The sequence below is a fragment of the Ictidomys tridecemlineatus genome, chromosome 13, assembly GCF_052094955.1.
Source record: "Ictidomys tridecemlineatus isolate mIctTri1 chromosome 13, mIctTri1.hap1, whole genome shotgun sequence".
Classification (NCBI taxonomy): Eukaryota; Metazoa; Chordata; class Mammalia; order Rodentia; family Sciuridae; genus Ictidomys; species Ictidomys tridecemlineatus.
The window spans coordinates 96210762-96236712 of NC_135489.1; the positions used below are offsets into that span (position 1 = coordinate 96210762).

The 25951-nt window shown below is 46.1% G+C and overlaps 2 protein-coding genes across 3 annotated transcripts in view; one reads left to right on the forward strand and one right to left on the reverse strand.

Moving 5' to 3' along the window:
• The window catches only part of LOC144370058 (putative serine protease 47), a 405363-nt gene that overhangs the window by 270897 nt on the left and 108515 nt on the right, over positions 1 to 25951 (reverse strand). The gene's annotated exons all lie outside the window — the stretch shown is intronic.
• On the forward strand, positions 864 to 17309 carry LOC144370050 (putative serine protease 47). Its single transcript, XM_078030638.1, has 6 exons — positions 864 to 1204; positions 9058 to 9087; positions 9892 to 10054; positions 11865 to 12142; positions 14649 to 14815; positions 16827 to 17309. The coding sequence occupies exons 1-6, from the start codon at positions 1036 to 1038 to the stop codon at positions 17130 to 17132; spliced, it is 1113 nt and encodes a 370-aa protein (XP_077886764.1). The 5' UTR covers positions 864 to 1035; the 3' UTR covers positions 17133 to 17309.

The window sequence follows — 25951 nt, forward strand, 5'->3', positions numbered from 1 at the left end:
GGGCCTTGCATACTCTTGGTCAGTGCTTTGCCACTGAGCTTCAGTGTTACCCCATCAGTCTTGCACTGCTTCAAACTGCTCATATAATACCACTGGACAAATGCAATTTGTGCAAAGTGGCCATGGGAAGGAGCATTGAAATCCTTTTGTCCTACCATCTGACCTTTATTCTTGTAAAGTCCTGAACTCATATTGATTGCCGAAGGGGAAAAAAAAATAAAAACACTGTGAACATGGATGTCCTTGTCATCAGGAACATTGGCAGAATGGCTGAAGGCCCTGTCCGCCTACTGTAAAGGTTTTCCGTCCTAGGACCTTGGCAGCATCACACGTGACATGTCTTCCACATTATCCTTTGGAAAGAAATGATACGAATTACCTAAATTTCCAGAAAGAGTATCAAAGGATTGTTTTTGTTTGTTGTTTTGGGATAAAGCATTTCAGGGTCAATGGGATCCAAGTATACATTTGAAACCTTCAGGCTAAAAATATGCCATGGCGTAGAAAAGGAAGAGGATACATTTGGTGTGTGCCCAAATTGGTGGACATTGCCAAATCTTCATCAAACATAGGAGTAAAACTGTCAAAGAGAACATGTGGGCATCTGTATATAGTGGGAGGGCTGTCCGTATGCAATAATGTGCTCAGTAGGCAAAATCAAGGAATGGGGTTTTCAGAGTGTTACCCAGACCTATAATTCTTTAATGGAACCTGCAGCTGGACTAGGAGGAAAGCACACACTGATGTCTGGACGAGTGAACAGGAACCAAAGGGAGTTAGTGGGAAGGGGGTGAAAACACTGGGCCCAAATGGGGAGCCAGTGCTTCAGAGTAGAGAGCTCCCAAGGGCTGCACAGGGCGGTGTCTAAGTCATAACAGTGAAAATCACTTCGTCATTAAAGATGCTCAGGCTGAAAGAAGGGCCAGCCCAGAGGCTCTGGAGGAGGAGCCGCTTTGCTGGAGACACCTGGCAGGCTTCCCGACCCACCTCATCCTCCTGCAGGGCGCCCCCGGGTCCCTCCTGCACCCCTCGCGCATGCGCACGTGCTTGGCTGGAAGCGCATGCTCTCTGGTCGCCCTCCAACTGCTCCAGCGTCCGTTGGGGCTGCAGCGGGGCAAGGCGCAGGCGCGAGCGCGGTTGGCGGGCTCCCAACGGCCGGCAGGGCTCCCGAGGCGGCGTCCAGACTCAGTCCCAGAGGCCCGAGGTACCGGACCCGCGAGCCTCTCCCGTCCCCAAGGTGTCCCTTCCTGGTCCTCTGGCCCCTGTGCCTCGCCGGGCAGCGCCGTCCTGGCCTCCCCTGGACGTGGGCCGCCCGCACCAGGCCCGGAAGTGAGGGGCCGTTGGCCAGTGCGGCCCCCACATTGGGGCGCCGTCCCTCCGTGACCCTTGCAGCCTGTGTGGGGCCCGGGCTCCGGGGCACCTGTGCGGTGCCTGAGAAGCGCGGTCCTGGTCAGCAGGTCCGCGGCTCCTGTCGGTGTCAGAGGAAGTGGTGAAGGTCGTCTCCTTGTCGCTGTGAAAGCTCTGAATGTTGGGGACACCGTCAGCTGGCATCAGGGTTGTTAGGCTGAAGGACGCGCGTTTCCCGTGACGTTAGCGACTTTGCAGAAGGGAACACACTGAGCGGAGTGTGCTGGGTCCCCTGTGGTCACACCGTGATTGACGGCCCTCGTAGGTGGGCTGTTGGGGGACAGAGCACCTGAATGGTGACGGGAGAACGGTGTGACCCCAAGTCGTGTGCAATAAAGAGACTCCTGTTGTATTATTAATGTGTGGTGCTCGTGTATTGCGCACTGACACTGACGATGTGCTCTCAGCGTGGTGGGGGGCTGTTGGGGGGCCCTTGTGGCTCTTTCTGGGTGCCCGAAATTTTCCTTCCGTCTTGATGGGCAGGAGGATCACAGGGCGGTTATTTGGGTGAGAAAATGAGGCCTGTGCTGGTCCTGGAGGGTTGGTAGAGTACAGAGGGCTGGGGTGTTCCCCTGTTCCTTTGGTGGGTGGTGGGGTCCCTAATGTGTTGCTGTGCATTCCTCATTTGGACCTTGTTCTGTTTAGGACTGACTGAGGGGAATGTGGTGTGTGTTCAGAAGTGTGGGTGGTGGTGTCTGGGGCTTTGTAATTGGAGAATTTGTCCTAAGGCAGAAGTGGAGCAGCAAAGAGAACAAGCAAACCTCACTTCATAATTATGAGCTGCTGATCTGATTTTGAGGAGGTATAATGCCGGAAAAAAAAAAGCAGCAGAGTTCTCTGAGAATTTCACAGGCATAGGATGAATTCTGTGAAGTTGTGAGTGAGTCTGGAGTCTCTTCAGGATCCAGAGGGGGGTTTTACCCAGGCAAGAAGGATCCAAGTTGGTATGCCCTGTACCTTTATAGCCATAGAGAAAGCTGATGGTGTGAGGTACCTTCCATCTAGGTTGTAGCTGTTTTGATGGCTCCACCTCCTTCCAGGCCTTTCCTAGAATCTGGTCTCCTGGTTTTCCTTTCTTCGGGGTTTCTGGGATTTACTGGGCATGGCCAAAAGACATTTTCTTATTTCTGGAGTGTGGCGTGAACTCATCCCAGATCAATCAGGTACCACAGAAGCTGACTCACCTCTGAGTCTAGGACTGTATTTGCTGACAGAAAGAGCATGCCATATGACATCTCATATTGACATAGCATCAGATTAACCTTCACAGTATTTCCAGCTCTCATAAGGGCTACTGGTTATTTTGGTGTTGGTGAGAATTGTTCTTTCTTATTCACATTGCACAAGAAATAAGAATATAATTAAACAATATCATTCTCTTCCTTTCTCTTCCTGCTTCCTCCCTATAGTCCCTTTCATCAAATCTACTTATGTTCCTTCAATTTTCATGAGCCGCCACCTCTATCTTTTTCTTCTATAGATTTCACATATGAGAGAAAACATCCAACTGTTGATGTTCTCATTTTAGAAGATATTGCTTAACTTAAGGGACTCCAGTTCCATTCATTTTCCTTCAAATTGACATAATTTAATTTTACTTTACACTGAATAAGTCTCTATTATATGTTTATGTATAGACACACACACACATACACACACATATTGTGGGGACAAGTGCTTGGAGTACTGCATACATGGCTTACATTAAGGGCACCAGTGTGGCAAATCACTCCCCTTGTGCTGGGCACGTGAGCGGCAAACTGCTTACCCCATAGGCACAGGGGCTGAGAGTGAGGCCACGTGTTGCAGTCCCAGCGCTTGCTCCATGGCTTCCTCCTTGATTGGTTGTTGCAGGGTCAAGTGGCCAGAAACTGTATTGGTGGCCGCCTATAATCTGCTTAGCTACAGCCCAAGTATATATACTCGGTAACTACGTAATCAAATGAGACCTGCTTCTAGCTTGGTCTCTGGAGGTCTTGGTTCGAGACTCCACAGCCACACTGGACAAGAGAGAGCCATGCAATACATATCACTTTTTCTTACTCCATTTTTTGATGGGCCTAGGTTTCATATTTGGATATAGTGAATTGTGCTGCTCCAAAGGTGGGTGTGCATGTATCACTATAGCTTGATGACCTTAAATCTTCAGGATAAATACCAAGGAGTGGTATTGCTAGGTAATATGGTGGCTTCAGTTCTAGTGTTTTGAGGAGCACCCATACTTATTTCCATAGAGTTTCTACTAATTTACAGCCACATCAATAGTGTGTAAGTGTTGCTGTGTTTTTTCATATTCTCCAGCATTTATTATTCTTTGTTTTCTTGATGCTGTCTTGTTGACTGGAGTGAGATGAAATCTTGGGGTTGTTAATTTCCCTAATTGCTAATGGTATTGAACATTTATTCATGTATTTGTTGGCCATTTTTATTTCTTCTTTTGAGAAGTGTCTGTTTCTTTTGCTCATTTATTATTGCATTGTTTGATTTTTGATGTTAAGCATTCTGAGTTCTTTATGTATTCTGTATTTCTTGGTCAGAAGAGTAGCAAAGATGTTTTTCTCAATCTATAGGTTCCAAAATCTTGTTTCCTTTGCTGTGCATAAGTTTTTTTAATTCAATACACACCCATTTATTAACTCTTGCCCTTATTTCCTGAATTGTGTGGGTCCTATTAAGAAAGTCATTCTTGGAGTGTTGAGTCTCCATTTGCTTCTAAAGGAGGCATAATTTCTGGTCTGATCCCTGGCTCTTTGATCCATCTTGGTCATGTTGTATACCCTTAACATGTTTTTCAATGTGATTTGCTAACATTTTATTAAGAAATTTTGCATTTAAGTTCATGTGGGATATTGGTCTGCAGTTTTCTTTCCTCAGTGTGTCCTTATCTGGTTTTGACTTAGAGGGATACAGACTTCACAGAGGGAACTTGGACTTATTCCATCCCTTTCCATTTCATGGAGCACTGGCATGAGTTCTTCCTGAAGTCTCCTAGAATTTAGCTGAGAATCCATCTAGACCTGGGGCTTTATTTCTTACAAGCTTTTCATTACTGCTTCTCATTGCTAGTTACTGGTCTGTTTAGACCTTCTTTTTCCTCTGACTTCAATTTTTGCAGATTATAGCTGTGTAGAAATGTACCCATTTTCCCTGGGTTTTCCAGTTGATTGGTGTATAATTTTTCAAAATAATCCATAATGATTTTTTTGTTTCTGTGATATGTGTGATGATTTCTACTTTTTCAACTCTGAATTTATTAATTTGAGTCTTTTTTTGGTTAAGGGCTTATCCATCTTTTTATGTTTTCAAAAACTCTTAGTTTAGTGGAGCATTTATATTTTCTTCATTCTCAATTTCATTAATTTTGGCTTTGATCTTAATTATTTCCTTCCTTCTTCTCTTTTTGGATTTGGTTTATTCTTTCTTAAGGGCCTTTAGATGCCTCATTTGATTGTTTAAACATTCCTCTTAGAACTAACTTCATACTGACCTACAGTTACTGGTATATTGTATCACCATTCTCATTTGCATCTAAGAATTTTTTTCAAATTTCTTCCCTGATTTCTTCTATCATCCATTCATCATTCAAACATGTATTGTTCAATCTCTATATCTTCATTTAGTTCTTGTGGGGTTTTGGTGTACATTTTTATTTTCATTCCATTATTATGTGATTCAAGGAATTATTGTACCTTGGTCTCTCTGAAAGTTTAACTCATGAAGTGTCTCTTTTATATAATTAATGGCACTGATGATTGGGGCATAAATACCTGTTGTCATTGTATCTACTTATTCTATTGTTCTCTTATCCAATATACTCTTATTTCCTTATAACTTTTCCTTCATGTCTGACCGTACAGTTCAGATTGTAGGGAACTTATTTTATTAGCCTATATCAGGAAAAAAAAATCAAATAGAGCAGAATTGGTTCTAGGCACTTGAAATGGAGCAAGAAGCCATTGTTAATCAGACATCACTGGGAACCACAGCTCAACCTTCATCTGGGCTTCACCCCACACCACCATGCTGACCCAAGTGGGTCAAACTACCTGTTTCCTGAAACAATGTTAAACTCTTGATCTTCTGTACAAACCACTCCTTCCACCAAACTCTCCAGAGACTCAGATTGTACTCATGTCCCTTCCTACAAAATGGCTTAATTTTTCCAGCAGCAGTCTTAATTCCCGACTCTCAGTGCTGTCATCCCAAAGCCTTGCCTTTAAGGCTCTCCATGCAGCCAGCATGCACTTGGGCAGGTGCCAAATTCAGTGGTTCAGTTGTGAGTGCTCCCAGGTCTCACATGTGACTTGCAATGTTCTCCCAACTCCATCTTATGTGTCCTAAAGCATTATCTCTCTGCTTTAATTTTTTTTCGTTGAAACAGTGTTAAATTCATAGATTTGTGCCATAATCACCCAATTTGCTATTTTAATCTCCACTCCGACCTCTACCCCTAGATAACTACCAGATTTAAAAAATTTTTTTTTTCATTTCCTGAGCATTTCAGATAAATGGAAACCCAGAATTTGTTGTCCTCTGCAACTGGCTTCCTCCACTTAGGGTAACGTTTTTGAATTTCTAGGCTGTGGCACTTACCTGTGTTTTGTTATGTTTTCTTCCAAAGCATACTTGTACCACACTTTGATATTTGTTTACCAGTTGACAGGCATTTGCAGAATGGGGATATTATGAACAATGCTGTTATGAAAATTCTTCTGCAAGTATTCATGGAGACACATGTTTCTAAGTTGAGCTATTTTGTGTTATTCTTTAGTTTTCTTTAATTTTATTCTTTAGTTTTCTTTCTTTGGGGACATGTGTTTTTTTTTTTCTCTTAGGTAGATTCTGAGAAGTGAAACTACGAGGTCACATGGTAACTTTATGTTTGGTATTTTATAAATTTCCAAACTTCTTTCTAAAGGATGCCTTATGTTATATTCCTTCTGAAATGTGTCTGGGTTCCACTTTTTCTACATCCTTGCCAACTTTTGGTATTGTCTGTTTCATTAGCCATTGTAATGAAATTAAATGGTGTTTCATTGTAGTATTAATTTACATTTCTCTAATTACTAAGGATGTGGAACATATTTTCATGGGTTTCATTACCATTCACAGTCTTTTCCTTTCACAAATTAAAAAACGATTAGAGGCTTATCTAGTTTAATTTTGTTATACACATTAGGGAATGTAAATTGTACAGAATAATGGGTTTCATTGGGAAATTTCCATACGTGATTCTAAGGAGCTTTGATTGTAGCTACATTTCCCTTTTCCTCCTTTTATATTAATCTTCCTCCCCCGGATTCCCTCCTCTATCCCTTATAGGCCCTCTTTAATATCATATTTTCCCTCAAGATTTCTCATATGAGAGAACACATTTCCACTTGTCTTTGTGAGTCTTGCTTATTTTGTTCATATTGTGATCTATAATTTTATCCATTTTCCTGAAAGGACATGGTATTATTTTTCTTTATAGCTGAATAATACTAATATTTCTCTCTCTCTCTCTCTCGCTCTCTCTCTCTCTCTCTCTCTCTCTCTCTCTCTCTCTCTCTCTCTGTGTGTGTGCGCGCACGCACACGCATGTGTTTCTGAAACACGATCTTTTGTCCAATCCCAGGGAAAGAACATGGAGACACAGAGTGCAACAGAAGTGAGACTTTTAGAGAGCAGGTACAATATGTATTTTATCCTCTTAAACACAAGTTCAATCCCCCAGTTCCTCATTGGTTAAGAACTAAGATTGGTTAAGAAGGTCACAACCTTAGTGAACTTTGCCTAAGATGCCACATTCCCATATAAGAAAACTCTCTTTCCACATTTAAGATCTCTTTCCCCTTCAATTAATGTTTCTCAATGTGGTATTTCCTCCTGTTAATCTGTTAAACAGGTCCCTATTCCCACATCCTATTTTTCTAGGAGACTATATGTGTTTAAGTCTCAAGGCTGCCACATATGAATGGTACTGCATAAACTGTCCTTTAGTGATTTTCTACTCTGCCTTCTCTTTTCCCTGTATTTAGAATTTCTAAAATCTACTTACTTGAGAATTTACTTTTTGAACATGAATCATCAGATTTTCTATTTCTCACATATATGAAGTTCTTTTTTTAAAATCGTACTGGGTGGGTATTGAACCCAGGGGGCTCTATGAATGAACAACTTCTCCTTAGTCCCTTTTAAAATTTGGAGATAGGTTGTTACAAAGTTGTTACACTGGCCTGGAACTTGAGCTCATCCTGCCTCAGTCTCCTGTGCCATTGGGATGCACCATGAGGACTGGTTTATGTAGCACATTTTGTTGACGCATTCTTCTCTTGATGGGCATCTAGACTGACTTCATAGCTTGGCTATTGAGAACAGTACATAGATGAAGATATCTCATTCCTGTGTATGCAGGTATCTCTTTACTATGCTTGCTTTGATTCCTTTGGGTATATGTCAGGAATGAGATAGCTGGATGGTATAAACAATTTATGTTTAGCTTTTGGGGGTACCTCCATACTTTTATGCAGAGGGATGATACTAATTTACATTCTCATCAGTGGTGTACAATGTTTCTTTTCCCACTCATCCTCACCAGCATTCGTTTTGTTTTTTGTTCTATACTGGTACATGAAAAATCAAGCTATTTTGTGGGAACAAACATAGGTGCAGACTCAGTCTCTGAATAGTTGGTTGGAAGGAATAGTTTGTACAGAAAATCAGCAGAGTTTAGCAATGTTTCAGGAAACTGGCGGTTTGGCCCACTTTGGACAGCAGGTGAATAAAAGAATTGTCCAGGTGTGCATCTGAGATGTGATTTTCAGTGACCTCCTGTTCCATTGTAAGTGCTCAGAACCAATTCTACTCCATTTGATCCCCCTTTTTTTTTGAAAGTGATTGATGAGTTCCTTGTAGTCTGATGTTTATAATCCAGAAATGAAGCAAAAGAAATGGGAAAATAAATGTAGATTGACTATTCCAAACTCAGTGTGTTACATAGAGAGCTGCCTTGGAATGCAGGATGGCCCTGCCTCTGGGCCACACCCCTGGGATGAATTACTATTGAATATCCTTTCTCTTTTTCTATGGGTAGCCTCCTCTTCCTTTTCTCATTGATCTGGGTCCTTGATTGGGTCAAGGATGGTGTGGGAGGGGTCAGGGTACTGGGCCAGTGTGTGTGAGGGGGGTCTGTCTTGGGATGAGGGCCAGGGCCTCCAGTGCCTGTGGTGGCAGCTGAGGGCACAGTCAGGTGGGTGGAGGGTGGGTGGTGGGTGCGGTAGCTGGAGTGTTGATGCCTGTCTCATGGCAGGGTGAGGAACCCTCTGCGCATGGGTAGGTGCAGGTCAGGGTGGGGTCATCCCCAGAGTCCAGCAGTCCCGGATGGGCACCAGGCCAGGCTCATGGCTCTGCGGCCGTTGTTGTTGCTGTGGTCTCTCCATCTCCAGGCAGCCTGTACCCCTGGTTTCTGGCAGCCACCAGGAAAGGCAGATGAACTCCCAGGGGAACAGGAGGACCTGGAGCCCATAGCCAGCAGGGTCTGGGGCTGTGTGGGCGGGGCCCAAGGTCCCTTTGCAGTAGGGGCTGGTGGGAGAGGCTGGAGGAGGCAGGAGCAGGCCCAGGCGGGCAGTGAGAAGCCACCAGTGTGTTCTCTTTGTCTCTACCCTGAAGCAGACGTCCACCAAGAGGACATCACCCAAGGTAGGTCAGGTTTCCCAATCTGGCGGAGATTTTATGGGTGGGAATCCCTGCCAGAGCTCAGGCATGAGGCTGTGGAACAGGATGCGTGGCCCAGGTCTGGCCCAGGGCTGTAGGGGGCCCAGAGGCAGAGGCAGTCAGGCTCAGGAGTCTCAGGTCCCTTTCCAGAAATCTGGGAGCACAGCCAGGGACCAAGATAACCCTTCTCAACTGTGAGGACCATGGATCCTCCCCCAGATAGAAGTCTTCTAAACAGAGTTGTCTCCATCTGCCCCACCCCTTTAGCAATGGAGCATGCCATGAGGGGGTGGGGGCCAGTTGCCCCAGGTCACACAGTACTACAGACACCTGCTGGTGACTTTGCTCCTCATGACACTGGGGTGGAGGGTGTGGAGTGAAAACAGCTGCCTAGAAACTAGGACCTCTGAAAAGTAAGATTAGTAACCCCAGAGAACTTCACTCCCCTCATCTGCAAAGTAGGCATAGAGTTGTGTTGGTGGAAGGAGTGAGGCCCCAGGGAATCCTTCCCAGTCCCAGGGCTGTGCTGTGAGCAGCCTTTCACCTTGCCCCTTCCTGTCCAGACCCCCAGACCAATATCCCCACAGCTCTTGCTCAGCTGTACTAGGCCATCTAGGCCTGGGCTGTGATGACTGAAGTCAGAAGCCAAGACAGCCCTCAATCATTTGGGCTGGGTCACTTGTCCCTTGACCTTGGCCTTCCCATGTGTGAAGTGAAGGAGGGACCTCCTTGGGGTGGTATGGGACACCACATGTATCTCTAACAGATCTGGGGGGATTGTCTCCACAGTGTGCGGGAAGCCCAAGGTGATAGGGAAGGTGTATGGTGGCCATGATTCGGTGAGTGGCCAGTGGCCGTGGCAGGCCAGCCTGCTCTACCTGGGCCAGCATCTCTGCGGAGCTGTCCTCATTGACGCCCACTGGCTGCTTTCCACAGCCCAGTGCTTTCTCAAGTGAGTTATGCTTCCTGGGGCCCTCTCAGGGGGTTTGGCAGGGGAGGAAGGGTGAGAAGAGAAAAGGGGATCAGAGGGGATGGCCCTCCTCTGGGTATTGCTGGGGTCCCTGTGCTGCCACCAAATGCACACTGCTCCTTCTTTGATCCAGTGTCTGCTCCACCTGGACTGTCCTCCCCACTGGCCACCCAGTGCTTTCTTCATTTCCTGGGTCCTTATCATCCTTCATCCTCAGCCCCAGCTGAGAGACCCCTCTTCCCTATGTCTGTCCCCCCTGACAAGGACGTGTGCTGAGAACATTGGCACCTTACCCTACACTCCTGAGAGTAAGAATCTAGTCAGAGACCAGATATGATCAGCAGTGAAATGATTTCTTTCATTACTTTTGTTAAACTTCATTCCTGGGAGGAGCCAGAGTTACCCCTGCCCCATGTGTCAGGCTGCGTTGGTGGGGAGAGTAGGGTTCCCCAGCCTTGGAGAATGACATGGACAGTCAGGAGTCTACCTCTCCTGGCCCTCCTGGGCCTGTCTCTGTGGCTAACTTCAGAACACATGTGGAGGGACCCAGAGGGAAGGAGGGACTCATAGCCCAGGTAGGGGAGTTGCAATTTGTACACTTGCTGTCCCTGAATCCTCAGCTAGCTTCTCTTGAATCTGTGCAGGGTCCCCTGAAACCCTCCATGACATGGGGGGGGGGAGGGGTGGCGAGATCCCATGCCAGTGTGTCTCCATCTTTTCAGGAAGACAAGGAACAAGCTTCAGTCAGCATGATGCAGGAAGAAGCTCAAAGTGGGCAAGGAGGGCAGATGTGAGGGAAGGGGTCCAGAGAGAAGCTACATTGTGGGGGCAGGGTCAAGGGACTTCCTTAAAGGAGGAGTTGGGCTTGTGATATGGATGGGGGCCCTGCAGGTCTGAGAACTGTGTGAACAAAGCCATGAAGTTACTCATTCCCCTTCAGAAACAGGAGAACTTCAATTCTGTGCACTCATTTGTGCATTTAAGAAATTCTTTGTGAGCATTTACCTCCAAGTGGAGAAAAGCAACCCTGAGGGAGTGGGTTGGAGGTGGTGAGGCCAAGGGATGGATCAAAAGGTGACAGGAAGAGACCTGGTATATGAGTTAGCTTTTTGTCATTGTGACAAAATATCTGAGAATTGAGTCAAAAGTAGGTAATTTTACTTTGGGTCACGGTTTACTTAGTACCTCCGGTACATGGAAACTTGGCCACATGGTTTCAGGCCTGTGGGAGAACAGTACACTGTGACAGGAGCACATGGTGGAGGAGTCCCTTTCACCTCATGGCAGCAAGGAAGCAAATAGGGGTACATGGTCCCAACATGTCAAGAGCACCCCCAACCTGAGGACCTAACTGATTTCCACTAGGCTCTGCTGCTTACAGTTTCTGCCATTTCCCATTATTGCCACAGACCAGCACCCAAGCCTTTTGCACATGAACCTATGGGAGTCATTTAAGATCTGAACCATAACATGGTAATGGTCCAGAGCTCCTCCTAGGAAAGTAAGAGGGTTTGATCTGAGGCACCCCTTAGTACCCTTCCAGCACCAGGATTCTCAGCTCCTCCAGTTCTAGGAGGTGGTGGGAAGCCCTGCGTCCTGAGGTTGTGAGTTGAATGTTCATCAACCCAGAGCGAGAAGGCTCCTGAGTGTTAGAAGGGAGGAGACAAAGGTGCCTGGAATCAGGGCTGGGAGAAGGGGGTCCAGAGCAGTGTGGGCAGTGGGATGAGGATGCAGGAAGAGTGGGGGCCCCTGAATCAGAGACGATGCTGATAATGGGCCCTTCCTCCTCCAGCAAATCCCAGGCACCACAGGACTATGAGGTGCTCCTGGGGAACACCCAGCTGTACCAGCACACCCAGCACACCCAGAAGATGCTCGTGAACCAGATTATCACCCATCCAGACTTTGAGAAGCTCTATGTCTTCGGGAGTGACATTGCCATGTTGCAGCTGCACCTGCCTGTGAACTTCACCCCCTATGTGGTTCCTGTCTGCCTCCCACGTGCAGACATGCAGCTGCCCAGTCAAAGGTCCTGTTGGATAACTGGCTGGGGAAGGCTCTCCGAGAAGAGTGATGGGGCCTGGGAGAGGCAGGAAGGGAAATGAAGGACAGGAGGAAGCATCAGGGCAACAGGAGAGGGTGGTTCAGCCAGGAAAGAGGCCCAGGCTGGTTTCTGAAGCCCCTGGACTTGACCCCCCTGTGCCTCATTTCCATGATCTCTCAGATGAGGACTGGGCAAGTGCTACATCCCTTTAGTTCTGAAAGTGTATGATTCTAGGCTTCAGAGTTCCATGTGGCCCAGTCCCTGAATATCTGGGGATCCTTAACAACTGGAATCAAGAATCTGGTTTGTTGGAGTCTTTGTGGCTTTTGATTCGAGTGTTTAATCAGCCAAGGTTTCGGATGACTTGAATGAACTCAAAAGCTGTTCCTGGGGGCTGTCCCGTTCCGGGTTGTTAGTTGGCTTTCCATTACTGTAAAAACAAAGCAAAACAAACTTGCCTGAGATAATGACTGAAAATGAGGAAAGGGTTATTTTGATTCATGGTTTATGATGTTACATGGGGATGACTTTCCATCCTGAGCAAGTTATGGAGCAGTGCTGCCCAGGAAGCAGAGAGCCAGAGGAGGGGCCGGGTTCCTGACATCCCCTTTAAGGGCACACCTCCAGTGACCTACCCTCCTCCTGTACACCCCATTCCTTCAAGATTCCAGCACCTCCCAATAGTGTCACGGGTTGGGGCCAAACTTTAAACACACAGGCCTTTGAGAATCCTTGGAAAGGTGCTTGGGAAAAGTGGGAAGTCACATGTGGCATCTGACCCCAGAGCCTGCATGATGAAGTCAGAGTGATCCCAATTTAGGAATGGTTAATGTCTATGAGCTCACCTAGCTCTTATCTTGTCCACTTCCCATTCTTGTCATGTAAACTGCATAATGAAGAAAGCTTTGGGGTTTTGTGTTGCCTTGTCAGATTGAAAGAAGAGAATTATAGACAAAGGCTTATGCCTGGATGATTTAATAAAGAAAGGATTGTTGATGGTTTGGGGAAATGCTTCTGGTGTATTTTCAATGAAAGAAAGAACAGTACAAATTTGTAATCATCCATGGGGTCAGCATTTGGTTCCGTGTCTCTCAACAGAGGTGTTAGAGGTGTTTTGGACAGACCGTGTCTTCAGTGAGTGCTCTGCCCACAAGCCTAATACCTGCCCACCCAGTGTTAGGAACACTCCCTAGTCATGGGATGGCCAGCCCCCAGCACACATATGTGTAGAAACACATTCTGGTTCTTCCTTGAAGACAAGATCCAAGTCTTGTTTTAATGTTCCAGACAGTGTCCCAAGGCACCTGGTAGGAACTCCACTGCTCTTTTCCACCCTGGCACAATAAATCACTGTTTCCTGCCTATTGACTCCAAATTTCTCTCCCATTTTCCATCCTGTGTACTTCTACTCAAGTCCCCACATGGTGGCCTATTATGGGCACGTAGAATCAAATGTCAACTCCCCACCTTGGCTATAAGGCTGTACATAGTATCAGTGCTCTGCCCCTTCTCTGCCTCAGCTCCTGCTGCATCCCTCACATATCTGATAACTCGCAGCACTGTCCACTTTGCTCCTCCTTGAGCAAGGCCACCTCCATCCCTAGACCATTTGCTTTGCTGTTTTCCCAGCCTAGCTTTCTTTCCCCTCTGCTCTTTGCATTACTTCTTTCTTCTTGACATTTACAGCTCAGCTCAGCTACTCCCACTTTTACTCCATCATGTGAACTATTTTGAAATAGGCAATCCCTGCTGTCATCTCCCTGTTCTATCTGGTCCATAGCACTTAACAGTTTGTTCATTTCTTCTACTTGCTCTGTCTCTTCCAACTCAAATGTCAACCTGTACCTCAGTGTGTAAAATATGCCTAGCACAAGGACAAGTGAATAGATAAGTGATGGGGTGAGAGGATGGATGGATGGATGGATTGACAGATGGGAGGATGAATATGGAATTGGATGGGAAGATGATTGGATGGATGGATGGATGGATGCATGGATGGATGGATGGATGGATGGATGGGTGAAGTTGGTGGATGGGTGGTCGTATGTGTTAGTGGATGGGGAGAAGGAAGAAAGAATGGAGAGATTGATGAGAGTAGATGGAAAATGAGTGTGGGAAGAGGGGTAGATGGATGGAGGAATGGATGAATGCGTGGACGTGTGGGTGGGCAGGTCAGTGGATAAAGAGATGGCAAAAAGGTTAGTAATGGATGGGTAGAGAGTAGACTGAATGGTTCATGAGAGGACAGGTGGGTGACTGAATGGTTGCTGAATTCCAGGGAGTGGAGTCACGTAATTAGTGGGATTTGCCACTTTGTGTAATAGGAAAGGTTGTTCTGTTGTTGGAGGAATAGGCTAAGTATGTGGACAGCTTTGAGAAAAGGGTGGGGGGCTTAGCGTGGAAGACTGAACCGAGGTTTGAAACCCATGCTTGAGAGTAGTGGTGAGCGTCAGGCAGAGTGGGGGTTCTGAGTCATCTGGGTTCTTTGCTAAGGCACAGTGCATGTCACTCACCTCCTTCTCATTTTCACAGAGCCATTGTTACTGCCCTACTCTCTCCAGGAAGCTAAGGTGAGTCTTATGAATAGCACCATCTGCAATACCTTCTATGGGCAAACACCTGGAGAAGGCAGGAACTACTCTGTGCAGGAGGAGATGCTGTGTGTGGGGGACTTCTCAACAGGAAAGGCCATCTGCCAAGTAAGTAAGGTCGGGCTCTGCTGCTCTCTTGCCTGTTCTGCTGGCCTCAGTTTCCCCTGGGGGGCCTGTGTTGGCCTCAAGTGTCTTGGTGGAGACCCCAAACTTCCTGCTTCCTTCCTTCTACATATTTTCCGTGGGCTCCATTCCTCATCAGTCTTCCTTCAGACCAGCACCTTCCTCAGCCCATCCCAGCACAAAGCTGTCTGCTGTGAGGACCCTCAAACAGTATCCATTTTAGTTGCCTGTTTTAAACTCTGATGTGTAGCATACACACAGGATGAGTTATTTGTAAGTGCACAGCATGATGACTTTTGTGACGTTGATGCAACCTGTTACCAGCCCTCCCCACAACTCTCCATTCCCTTCTTGTCCCTAACCAGCAGATTTCCTTTTAGTCTTTGGAATTGATTCTGAATTTTCTGCAGACAGGATTTACTGTTGGCTTTCTTCTGTATTTTAACATTATATTTGTACCCAGGGTTTTTACTGTAAGTTCATATCAGCTGTCTAATCATCAAAAAATAAAGGGTAAGCCACAATTGGGGGGGCTATTGGTCACCTGGTGTGTTGGAATACACCTATAAGCCCAGTGGTTCAGGAGGTTGACTGCAAATTCATGCCAAGCCTCAGCAATTTAGTGAGACATTTTGCAACTTAGGGAGACTGTTTTCATATTAAAAATAAAAGAAAGTGTGGATGTGGAACAGTCGTGAAAAGCCCATGGATTCAGTCCCTGGTAATAAAAAATAATACTAATATCTGGTTGGTAGTATACAAAAATGCCAATGTCATAGAAAAGAAGGAATGAATGAGACTGAAGTAGGTTAATAAAACTTGGTATTTAAAGATAAGATGGGATCCTGGATTGGATCTTGGAATAGAATAGGGATATTTGGGGGCAGAGACTCACTGGTAGAGTGCTCACCTAGCGTGTGTGAGGAGCTGGGTTCAATCCTCAGCACCACATGAAAATAAAGAAAATAAACTTATTGTGTCCAACTACAACTAAGAAAAAATATTTTAAAAAAGAATAGGGATGTTTGTTCCTAGTGAAATCTGAATATTTATTTAATAATATTGTACCATCTCTACTTCCTTGGTTTAAGTATTTGTACCATGGTTATGTCAGATGTTAACACTAGAGGAAGCTAGGTGCAGGATATGTAGATCCTCTGTAGTATCCTGCAAATCTAGCCTAATCCTACATTATTTCAAAATGGAAAGATTTGAAAAGATTGAAAGAAACCCTTTACCAGAGAGTTCATTTAGATATCAAACAAGCAAATGAAAAAACCTCTCAATATTGTCAGGCACAGGAGAAATACAAACTCAAACACCAGTGAGATGCCTCTACACATTAATTAAATGGCTGAATTCAAATGACTGGCCACGTCAGTTGTTGACAAGGATGTGAAGCACCTGGAACCCTCAACATACCCGAATGGTAGCGTTGTAATCTGGTGCAAATATTTTGAAAACAATTTTGTAAAAAGCTATATACACTTCTACCATACAATCCAGACATAGTAATGTTAGGTATTTACCCAGCAGAAGTGAAAGTAAGACTTGTAGATGTCCAAGAAAGACATCTATATGACTACAAGACAGTTCACAGCAGGTTTCTTGGGTAATAGTTCAAAACTAAGAAAAAGCTAAAAGATCAGTAGCAGGCTAATGAACGAATAAACTAAACAATATCCCTACACTAGTGCACTACTCGGCAGTAAACAGGAATAAACTATGGTGCTCACAGCTACCCAGGTGTACTACTAAATATAGTATTTAGGGAGGGGCTATGGACTGATGGATTTGGAAACACGATCTCCACTGGGAGGATCATCTCCGGAGCTTCTTGCTGCTTCATTCTGGTGTCCCTCATTGGGGGCTTGAACTGATTGGCCTTCACTAGGGCCCTGCTTCACATAGTGGCAGCCCAGGGTGTCCAACATTGCCACCTGGTATTTCTGCCCCCACTCAGCCCCCATCCTAACTCCTCTCTCTCTTTCCTCAGGGTGATTCTGGGGGTCCTCTTGTCTGCTATGGCCCCAGTGCCTGGGTCCTGGTAGGACTGGCCAGCTGGGGCCTGGACTGCAGGCCTCCCATCTACCCCAGCGTCTTCACCAGGGTTGCCTACTTCATTGACTGGATCAGTAAAGTCAGGAAGTGGAGTTCTCCGCCTGACCCTCCTCCCACAGACTTTCCATCCCAGCCTCTGAGAGCTTCCGGCTGCCCCGGGCCCTGGAACACGCTCATGTGCACACAGACCTGGCTCCTTGTGCCACTTATCCTCATGTTACAGCAGCAGGTCCCTGAGTGACTGTCAGGGCCCTACATATTTCCTCTGCCCAGGCCTCCGGCCTCTTGCTGCAGCTTCTCTCACTCAAGACCACTGTTGATCTAAACAGCTCCTTTCCTCAGCTTCCCTGTCCATCATCTGCCACTCCCAAAGCCAAGTTCAGCAAACCAACCCAAATAAAAGACTCATCCTCCTGTTCCTCTGGCTGTGCTGCCCTCTGGGCTCCTTCTGTCCCTCAGTGCTCTCCTTTCCCTTCCACTTGGTCATCTGGCTTCCAGAAGGAAGAGGAAGGGGTCTTCTTAGGAATCTTCAGCCAAGGGGCCCTGGGGCAGAAAGCACTGCCATAGGGTGGACTGTGAGGAAGTTGGGAGCCAGGGGGCTTTCTAAGCAATAGTCATGGTCTCTCTGCTCTGGCTGACTGCTCCTACCCTGGGGAGCACCGGATTGTTCAGAGAAGGCCAGGCTTTACACCTGGTGTCCAAGTGTAAGGGAGGCAGTGCTTCCCCTCAGTAGATATGTGATCTGATGCAGATATACTGAAAACAATTTTGTAAAAAGCTATCTACACTTCTACCATACAACCCAGACTTAGTTGGAATCAGTGGACCTGAGGAATGACGACTGGTCCTGTCCTGTAGCCAGAGGTCTCTCAGATGTCGGTGGTGGGGGCTGGAATCTGGTCAAGAAGCAGAGAGAAGGCCCTGATGCCAGACTGAAAGCTCATCCTCATAAGGCAGCGATTTTCAGAGCTCTGCCCGTTTTTTGACACCTGGTGTGCTTTTCATCTACATCTACAGGATGCTTCAGGCATGTAGACACTGTCCACTTCCCCAGCCCAGTCACCCATGAACATGGTGCCTGTTGTCTAAGGCCCAGGGTACACCTACCCTTGTGTCCACATGCCTCTTGGGGTTGGATCCCAGTGTCACCTTGTTGATGTAGCTGATCCTATACTAGGGGTCCAGTAAAAATAAGTTTTAAAGTAGTGTGGCTGTCTTTCCCAAAAATATGCTGGACACAGGTTTTGATGCAGCCAACAGGAACCCAGAGGCCTCACAATACCCACCCCCAATGTTCAGATCCCTTGTTGAAAGGGAGAGCTTTTATTTAGCAGATGGTCACATAAACTGGACACCATTTATGGGTTTCAGTGGTAAATGTTTCCTACCCTGATATTTCTCAATTTCCTGGACCCTTACTGACAGGAGAATGGATGAACTCTCATGAACATTAGCAATAGGACTTCCCTGTCTTTGACCTTCTGAAGGATCAACAATGGCCTTTCCAGTGTGAAGACACTGTAGGAGCTTTAAGTACAATCCTGGCCTTTGGCCAGAGCACCTCTACTAATGGATGATGGTATAACCACCATCTTTGATGGGTCTTGGAGCTCCATACTCTATGGAAGGTGGAAGACAAGAGCTTTCCATCTGGTAACAAAACAGGTGATCTCACCCGACATGACTGCTCAGAACTATGGTCTGCATATGAGTTATTTGCACGGCATGTGGTCCATGCATCTTCTGCACAGGGTCAGGGGAGCTTGGGTGGTTCAGGGCTGAGTACCACCTTCTGTTGGTGCTATGGAAACCTCAGGCTGACTGGTGCTGGGGACCCGGGCAATGTCTTTCCTATTGCAGGGGCTGGGAGATTCTCTGATCCGTGGGCATTCTCGCACTCTAAACCAAGAGATCTCAACTCACACCTAGTCCTCATGACAGATCCACCGAATATCAGCTTCACCCAAGTGGTTTTTCCTTAGGTGAAGCAACTCAAGTACTCAGTGTCATTTATTTTCAATGGTGAGCTGAAGCATATAAGGTTCAGAAACTGCTTGAGATGTTATAGGAAGCATGTAGTGACAGAGGAGTAAGCCCAATGCCACTTTGAAAGAGTTTGAAGGCCTGTTTCTCCCCTCTTCTGTAGGCTGCCCTAACCCAGCCTCAATCACCCAGGAGAGACTTTTTATGACCCCTCCCAAATGTGAGCTCCAGATACTGCCTTCAGGAGAGGGAGTGACTGGCTGGGCCTGGAGCAGGGTTTCAAGCAGCCCTATGGGGAGAGCATTATCAGGAGGAAGGATTTGAAATTTTTGGTTAGGGCCTCCCTACCCTCACAGGTGGTGCAAGGACACAGGCTACTGCTCATTGGAAGATCAACTGTAGAAGAGCTGTAGAGGGCAAGAAGTGAGCCAAGGTCGTTGGAGATGCTGCTTCCAGCCTGGAACAGAAGGAGCTTGGAAGTCCTCACTCCCACTCTCAAAACAGGAAGGCTGACAAACTGAGCATCCACACCTCTTCTTAGGTCCTTCAGATAATTGAGGTCCCCAGGCAAACGGTGACCCTCACATTTGCAGAGACATTCTTATCTGGAGACTCAAGGCGTACCTGAAGGGAAGCCAGGGCGCACACACCTGGCACCGGCACCAGTGCTGGGTGAGGAAACCTAAACTGCAGTGGAGCAGTTGCTGGAGACTTGAACTCCAGAGAGGCCATGGGAGCACTGGGGCCCCTCACTCCCTTGGGTGCTACCTCCAGGAGCCTTGTCAGGTTCTCAGGCTTTAGACCAGAGGATCAAACAGTACCCCTGTTTGTGGCAATGGCATGGGGAAAATAACCATTCTGAACTATTACCAGAGTATTAGTTCTACTCTATAAAAGCTGCTACAGGAGAAAGTGTCATGCCAGAGCTGATCTTTATGACTTTATCTGCATTTAAGTGACTTGGAGTGGCAAACATCAACCTCCTGCTCCCTCTTTCATTCCTGCCCTATCATGGTTGGGAGCGCATGAAGGCTCCCTGTGAGACTGTGAGGTCTAATCCTAAGACTAGGGAGTGCTTCCTGTCCCACATGCTCACTTCAGCACCACCTCAGTAGGGCTTCTGTATAATGAGAGAGGAAGGAACTGTCTCAGCCCATAATCAGTAAGGATCCACTGGGCAACTAACAGGCAAGAGCGGAGACGAAAGTAAGGACAGCAGAGGAAATACAGTCTGTCACCCCCATGGCCATGTCAAACAGTAAACAGCCTAAAATACTCACCAGATAAGCACGAAACATCGCACTGCACATTGATGAACCTTTCACCCAGCAGATCATATGTGACTTTGTACAGAAAATTTCAAGGTATACATGAAGAAGAAGAAGAAAAAAGAAGAGGATGAGGAAGGAGAAGAAGAAACAGAATCAGAGAACATTTCTTCAAGGAAAACCAAACATCAAAACCAGGCTTAGATTTAGTGGGCATTTTGAAAAATTCAGATCAAGAATCTGAAATAATTATGAATACATTGTGGGCGATGTCAACAGGCAGATGGACACTCCAAGAAAGAGTCAAAAGGAAATTCTAGAAATCAAAAGATATTATAACATAAATAATACCTTTAAATATTTAATCAATAACCTGGTGCAATGGCTAATTTTAATGATCACTTTATTAGAGTAAGAGATGCTTAAGATTAAGAGGCTTCTGGGTTTGGCAATGAGAATGTGTCTAAGTACAATTAATATACACTAATAAGTATAATAATATACAAACTGGACGAGCTTGGAATTAATTTTTTTATTTGGAAAAATAAAAGATTTGTGAATGGTAATGAAGCACATGAAAATATGTTCCGCATCATCAGGCATTAGGGAAATGCAAATTAAAACTAAAATGGGAGACCGCTTAATTTGAGTTGAATGGCTGATAAAAGAGATGATATCCAAACTTAGCAAGGATGTAGAAAAAGTGAAACCCATTCACATTTCAGCAGGAATGTAAAATTAGAGACCTTTTAGAAATCAGTTTGGAAATTTATAAAATATTAAACAAAAACTTACCACATGACCCAGCAGTTTCAATTCTCAGAATTTACCCAAGAAAAACCAAACTGCATGTCCAAAAAGAAAGTAAGTAAACTAAAGAATTAAAATAAAATAGTTAAAACAAATGTGTCTCCACAAATACTTTCACAGGAATATTCATAGCAACATTGTACATAATATCTCCAAACTGCAAACAACCAAATGCTTGTCAACTGGTAAACAAATATCATAGTGATACAACCATGGGATGGAATAAAAAGAAGCATAATACAGGCACCTGCCTAGAACTTCAAATAGGTTATGTTAAGTGAAGGAAGCTGGATGCAGAAGACAACAAGTTCTGTGGTTTTATTTATCTGGAATGCCTAGGAAATGCTCATAGGAAAAAAAAAAGGACTTAAAATTATTGACATTTTTCTAGGAGTGGAGGCAAGAGTGAAGATAGCAAGTTAGGTGATTATTGCCCAAATCCATGAATTTACCAAAAATCATTGAATTGTCTACTTGTAATGAGTGAGATTTATAGTATATAAATAATATTTCAATAACACTGTTTTGAGGGGAAAAATAAAAATGGTATGATAATGGTGAAGGCACCTAATGTGGAGTTGGGTTGCCAGTGCAAATCACCTTGGAGACCTGACAACACCTACAACTTGGGCACCTGCCCAAGTGCATCCTGGCTGCATGGAGAGCCTTAACAGCAAGGGCTTTGGGGATGACAGCACTGAGTTACGAATGAAGACTGCCGTGCTGGAAAAAATAAGCCATTTTGTAGGAAGGGGCATGAGTACAATTTAAGTCTCTGTATAGTTTGGTGGAAGGAGTGGTTTGTCCAGAAGATCAAGAGTTTAATCGTGTTTCAGGAACAGGTAGTTTGTCCCACTTGGGTCAGCATGGTGGGGTGGGGTGCAGCCCAGATAAAGGTTGAGCTGTGGTTCCCAGTGGTATGTGATTAACAATGGCTTCTTGCTTCATTCCAAGTGCCCAGAACCAATTCTGCTCCATTTGATATTTTTTCCTGACAGTGGCAAATAAAATAAGTTCCCTATAGTCCTGAAGTGTATGGTCAGACATGAAGCAAAAGCATAAGAAATAAATGCAAAAATGACACCTTCCTTGAAAACTCTGCTCACTGGCTGCAGGTCTTCTTGTACCCGGGTATTCCCATTGGCCCCTCACAGTATGTGTGAAAGGCTGGGGGTGTGGGGAGAGAAACTTCAGGGTTCAGGGACGACAGCAGTAGCAGCAGCAGCCAGAGGCAGGGTCTGGCTCAGCTCAGGTCCCCACAGCCCCTGACCATCCAGAGTGCAGAGTGGAGCGTGTGACCTGTCCCTGACCTGGGACTGACCCAACTATAGACAGTCCCTAATATAACCCAAGTCACACCCCTTCTGTCCCCTCTAAGCCCTGATGGGTGCATTCACTGGAGACCAAACAGCCTGGAGGTCCTGACTCCATCCCAAGACAGACCCCCACTGACACAGTGTGTGACACAGCCTGACCTCAGCCTGACCTATATTGAGCATGGCTGGCACAAATCCAATCAAGTTCTCCTACGAATCAGTGAGGAAAAAAAATGTAAAAAGGAAGCTACGCACCACATGGCTTGCCAATCATTGGAATGGGGAGGTTGGCAAAGAACAATGATTTTACCACAAGGTGGCCAAGGTTTAGTGCTATTTATGGAACAAAGAACTGGGGAGAGTTCAGGCATGCACGAAAGTGACTGGAGGTGAAATGGGTCATATCTGTCATTAGTAATCAACTTCATTGTTCTTTAGAGGACATGGGTTCCCAAAGTGGTGGCGTGGGTGTGATCCAGTTGTGGGGTTGTCAGCCCCAAGACATCTAAAGGTCACCATCAGACACCAGTAGAGGCCCAAGGGAAGTCAGTGGTTTCAACAGAAGCAGGTGTTACAGCCCTAAAAATTAACCTAGGAAAACATGATCATCCTAAACCCCCACTTCAGAGGTGTTATCTCCACTAATGGGAAATGACAGAAACTGTAAGTATCAGAGCCTAATGGAAAGAAGTTCGGTCATGAGGGTGGGGTGCTCTTGATGTGCAGAGGACCATGTCCTCCAATTTGTTTCCTTGTAGCCATGAGGTGAAGAGGAATTCTCACTACGGCTCCTGCCATAGTGTAGTGCTCTCCCGCTGGACTGAAGCAATGTGTCCAAGTTACCATGTAACAAAGAAACAAACCACAAAACCATGACCCAAAGTTAAATTTCCTCTTTTGAACTTGATTTTCTCAGGTATTTTGTCACAGTGACCAAAAGCTAACTCATCTATCAGTTGTCTCTTCCCATGTCTCCTTCTCCCCCATCCCCAGGCCTAAACCACCCTACTACTGCCCACGCCCTAAGGGTTTCTATTCCACTTGGTGGTAAGTGCTCACAATGAATTTCTTTTTAAAAAATATTTTTATTTTTAGTTGTAGTTGGACACAATACCTTTATTTGACTTATTTATTCTTATGTGGTGCTGAGGATGGAACCCAGGGCCTTGCACCTGCTAGGCGAGCACTCTACTGCTGAGCCCCAGCCCCAGCCCACATGAATTTCTCATGCAAAAAAATGTAGCTTTCTTTTGCTCTGAAGAGAACTGAGAGACATCATGGCTTTCTTTACACAGCTCTCTAACCAGGAGGGCTCCTACCCACTCCACAGACTAATTCCTCTTGGACAGCAGTCCCTACAGCCCCTTATAACTGCCCCCTATATTAGAGCATCTCTCTAGACCCCTTCCCTCAGTTCAGCCCTCTTTGCCTATGTCTATGAATTTATTGCTGATATGGAGGCAAAGTCTATGAAAGTCTACTGAAAACCTTAGAATTCTAATATTTGATGAGTGATGTGTGTCATGAGAAGGTCTTCCTCAAGATTTTTATAATGAGCTAAAGTATAAATTTTAAGATGTTAGCAGACCACGGCTCAGATGTTGGCTGGCATGGCACAGGCTGGCCAAGGTCCCGGGAAACAGGAGACTCTGACCAAGCCTACCCAGTGCAGAGACACCAGGAGGAGTTTCTTCAACTGAGTTTCAATGAAGGTGCAGCTAACCAAGGGCATGCATCCACAAGGGGCCAGTCCCTGTGGTCACCGTCAGAAAGCAGAGCACATCAGTAATAGGGGGAGTGGGTCTTGCTGGTTGTGTCAGTTGACATTTCCCTAGGGCGCTGTGACTTCTTCCCCTAGAAGCCAGACCTTGTCCTCTTATCAGGCCACCTACCCAGGAAGACCATGGCCATGCTGGGGTTTTGTCCATCCTCGCTGACCAGCATCATTCAGGGGAGGAGAAAAAAGCTGTCTAAACACATACTGTTTCCAGAATTACATCTAGAAACCTGATTAATGGCACAGGGGCCTGAAGCCTCCAAAGCAGTTCTCCATCCAAATGAGATAGGAGGGCTCAAAGTTGTCAAGAAATACTTGAGAAAACATTCTGTCCCTGTCTGTGAAACCCATGGAACCTGTGTCCTATGAAGAACCATGGTGTTTGATTACACAGACAGACCACAAACTACATCACATCTGATCCCTTTTGTGCATGTCAGAACTCACTCCAGCTCTTATCAGGAGCACTAAACTTTAGCCTCCTTGTAATTAAACCATTCTCCTTTGCAAACTTCCCGGTTTTGTAAATGTGCAATCCATGTTGTGTAGCCTCAGTTTCTTTTTCTCATTGGTTTGTAGGAGAACTTGGTTACATTTGGGACGGCCACAAGGAACACAGGTCAGGCTGTGGTCAGGGCAGGGATGACACTAGGGAGGGTCAGAGCTATGTCAGTGGTGGTTCTGCCTTGGGATGCAGTCAGAGCCTCCAGGCTGCTGGGTCCCCAGGGAGTTCATGGTCAGGACTGTAGAGGGGGTGGGAGGGTGGGAGGAAGACCATGATCTCTCCTCAGGCCACTACACAGGAAGACCATGGCCGTGCTGGGGATCAGTCCAAGCACACTGTCCATGATCATTCAGGAGAGGAGAAAGAAGCTGTCTAAGAAAAAAGACAAAACCACTGTTTCCAGGCTTATTGCCAGAAACCTGGTTAATGGCACAGGGGACTGAAGGCTCCAAAGTGACTCTCCTTCCAAAGGACACAGGAGGGACCAAGGATCTCAAGAGGCATGTTATAGAAAAGCATGCCCCTGTCTGTGATGGCCATGGCTGCCACAAATGCCTCATGCTCACTCAGAGCCTTTTGCTTCCATAGCAGGTCCTCCCCAGATGACTCCGCCCTTTGGGGGCCCTTAAGTGGTCCCAAGCCTGGAGAGCAAGGAGTCCTTCCCCTAACCATGCTTAGGCAGAAACACTGGGGGTATCTGCTAGGACACTGCATGCTTGAGCCCATCTATTGAATTCAAATAAATTTGTTTCCCCATCTCCTTATGCCAACAGTGGCTGCGCATCCCTTCATGATCTGTACCTCTTCCCATTCTGCTGCAGCATGAGTCCTAATGAAGGCTCTTAGGGATGGGTAGAGTTTGTAGATTCAGACTCTCATCTCAACTGGAGCAGGACGAGTTGGTCGCACTGAAAACTGGCAAACTGTGCAGGTCAACCTTAAGGTGGCCAGCACAGAGAGTGACCCAGAGCAGTGGCAAGCTACAGGAGATGCTAGGTCTGTCAGATGAGTTCCAGGGCATTTTTGGAAGTGGCTGGCTGCTGCCCCCAGGAAAGCAACAGGAGAACTGCTGCCACTAGGAGCTGGGGTTTGATGACATTCAGTGTCAGGGGACTAACACTACGGTCTGAGAGCCACATGTCAGTCCTCAGATCCCAGAGCTACACCACCAAGGAAGATGTGCTTTGCCTCTTTGTGATTCCTCTTCATGTCTGGCCCTCTGATAATTGGTAAGAGAGATGTTTAAGGGACACAGATCATGAAGGGATGCCCAGAGAAGATTCCCTAAACCAAGAGAGGCCTTTTCAATGGTGCGATGATTAGGGTTTTGTCCTAGGATAAGAGGAAGAACCAGTCTAAATCTGCAAACAAGACCCAGTGGATGGACGCTTGTGCTCCCTT

What these genes read in the sequence shown, in the direction of transcription:
- LOC144370050 (XM_078030638.1), top strand. Translation starts at nt 1,036, where the DNA reads ATGCGCACGTGCTTGGCTGGAAGCGCATGCTCTCTGGTCGCCCTCCAA. An exon ending in ACAGCCCAGTGCTTTCTCAA is followed by an intron (nt 10,055 to 11,864) that starts GTGAGTTATGCT and finishes TTCCTCCTCCAG; the next exon opens with CAAATCCCAGGCACCACAGG. An exon ending in GGGAAGGCTCTCCGAGAAGA is followed by an intron (nt 12,143 to 14,648) that starts GTGATGGGGCCT and finishes TCATTTTCACAG; the next exon opens with AGCCATTGTTACTGCCCTAC.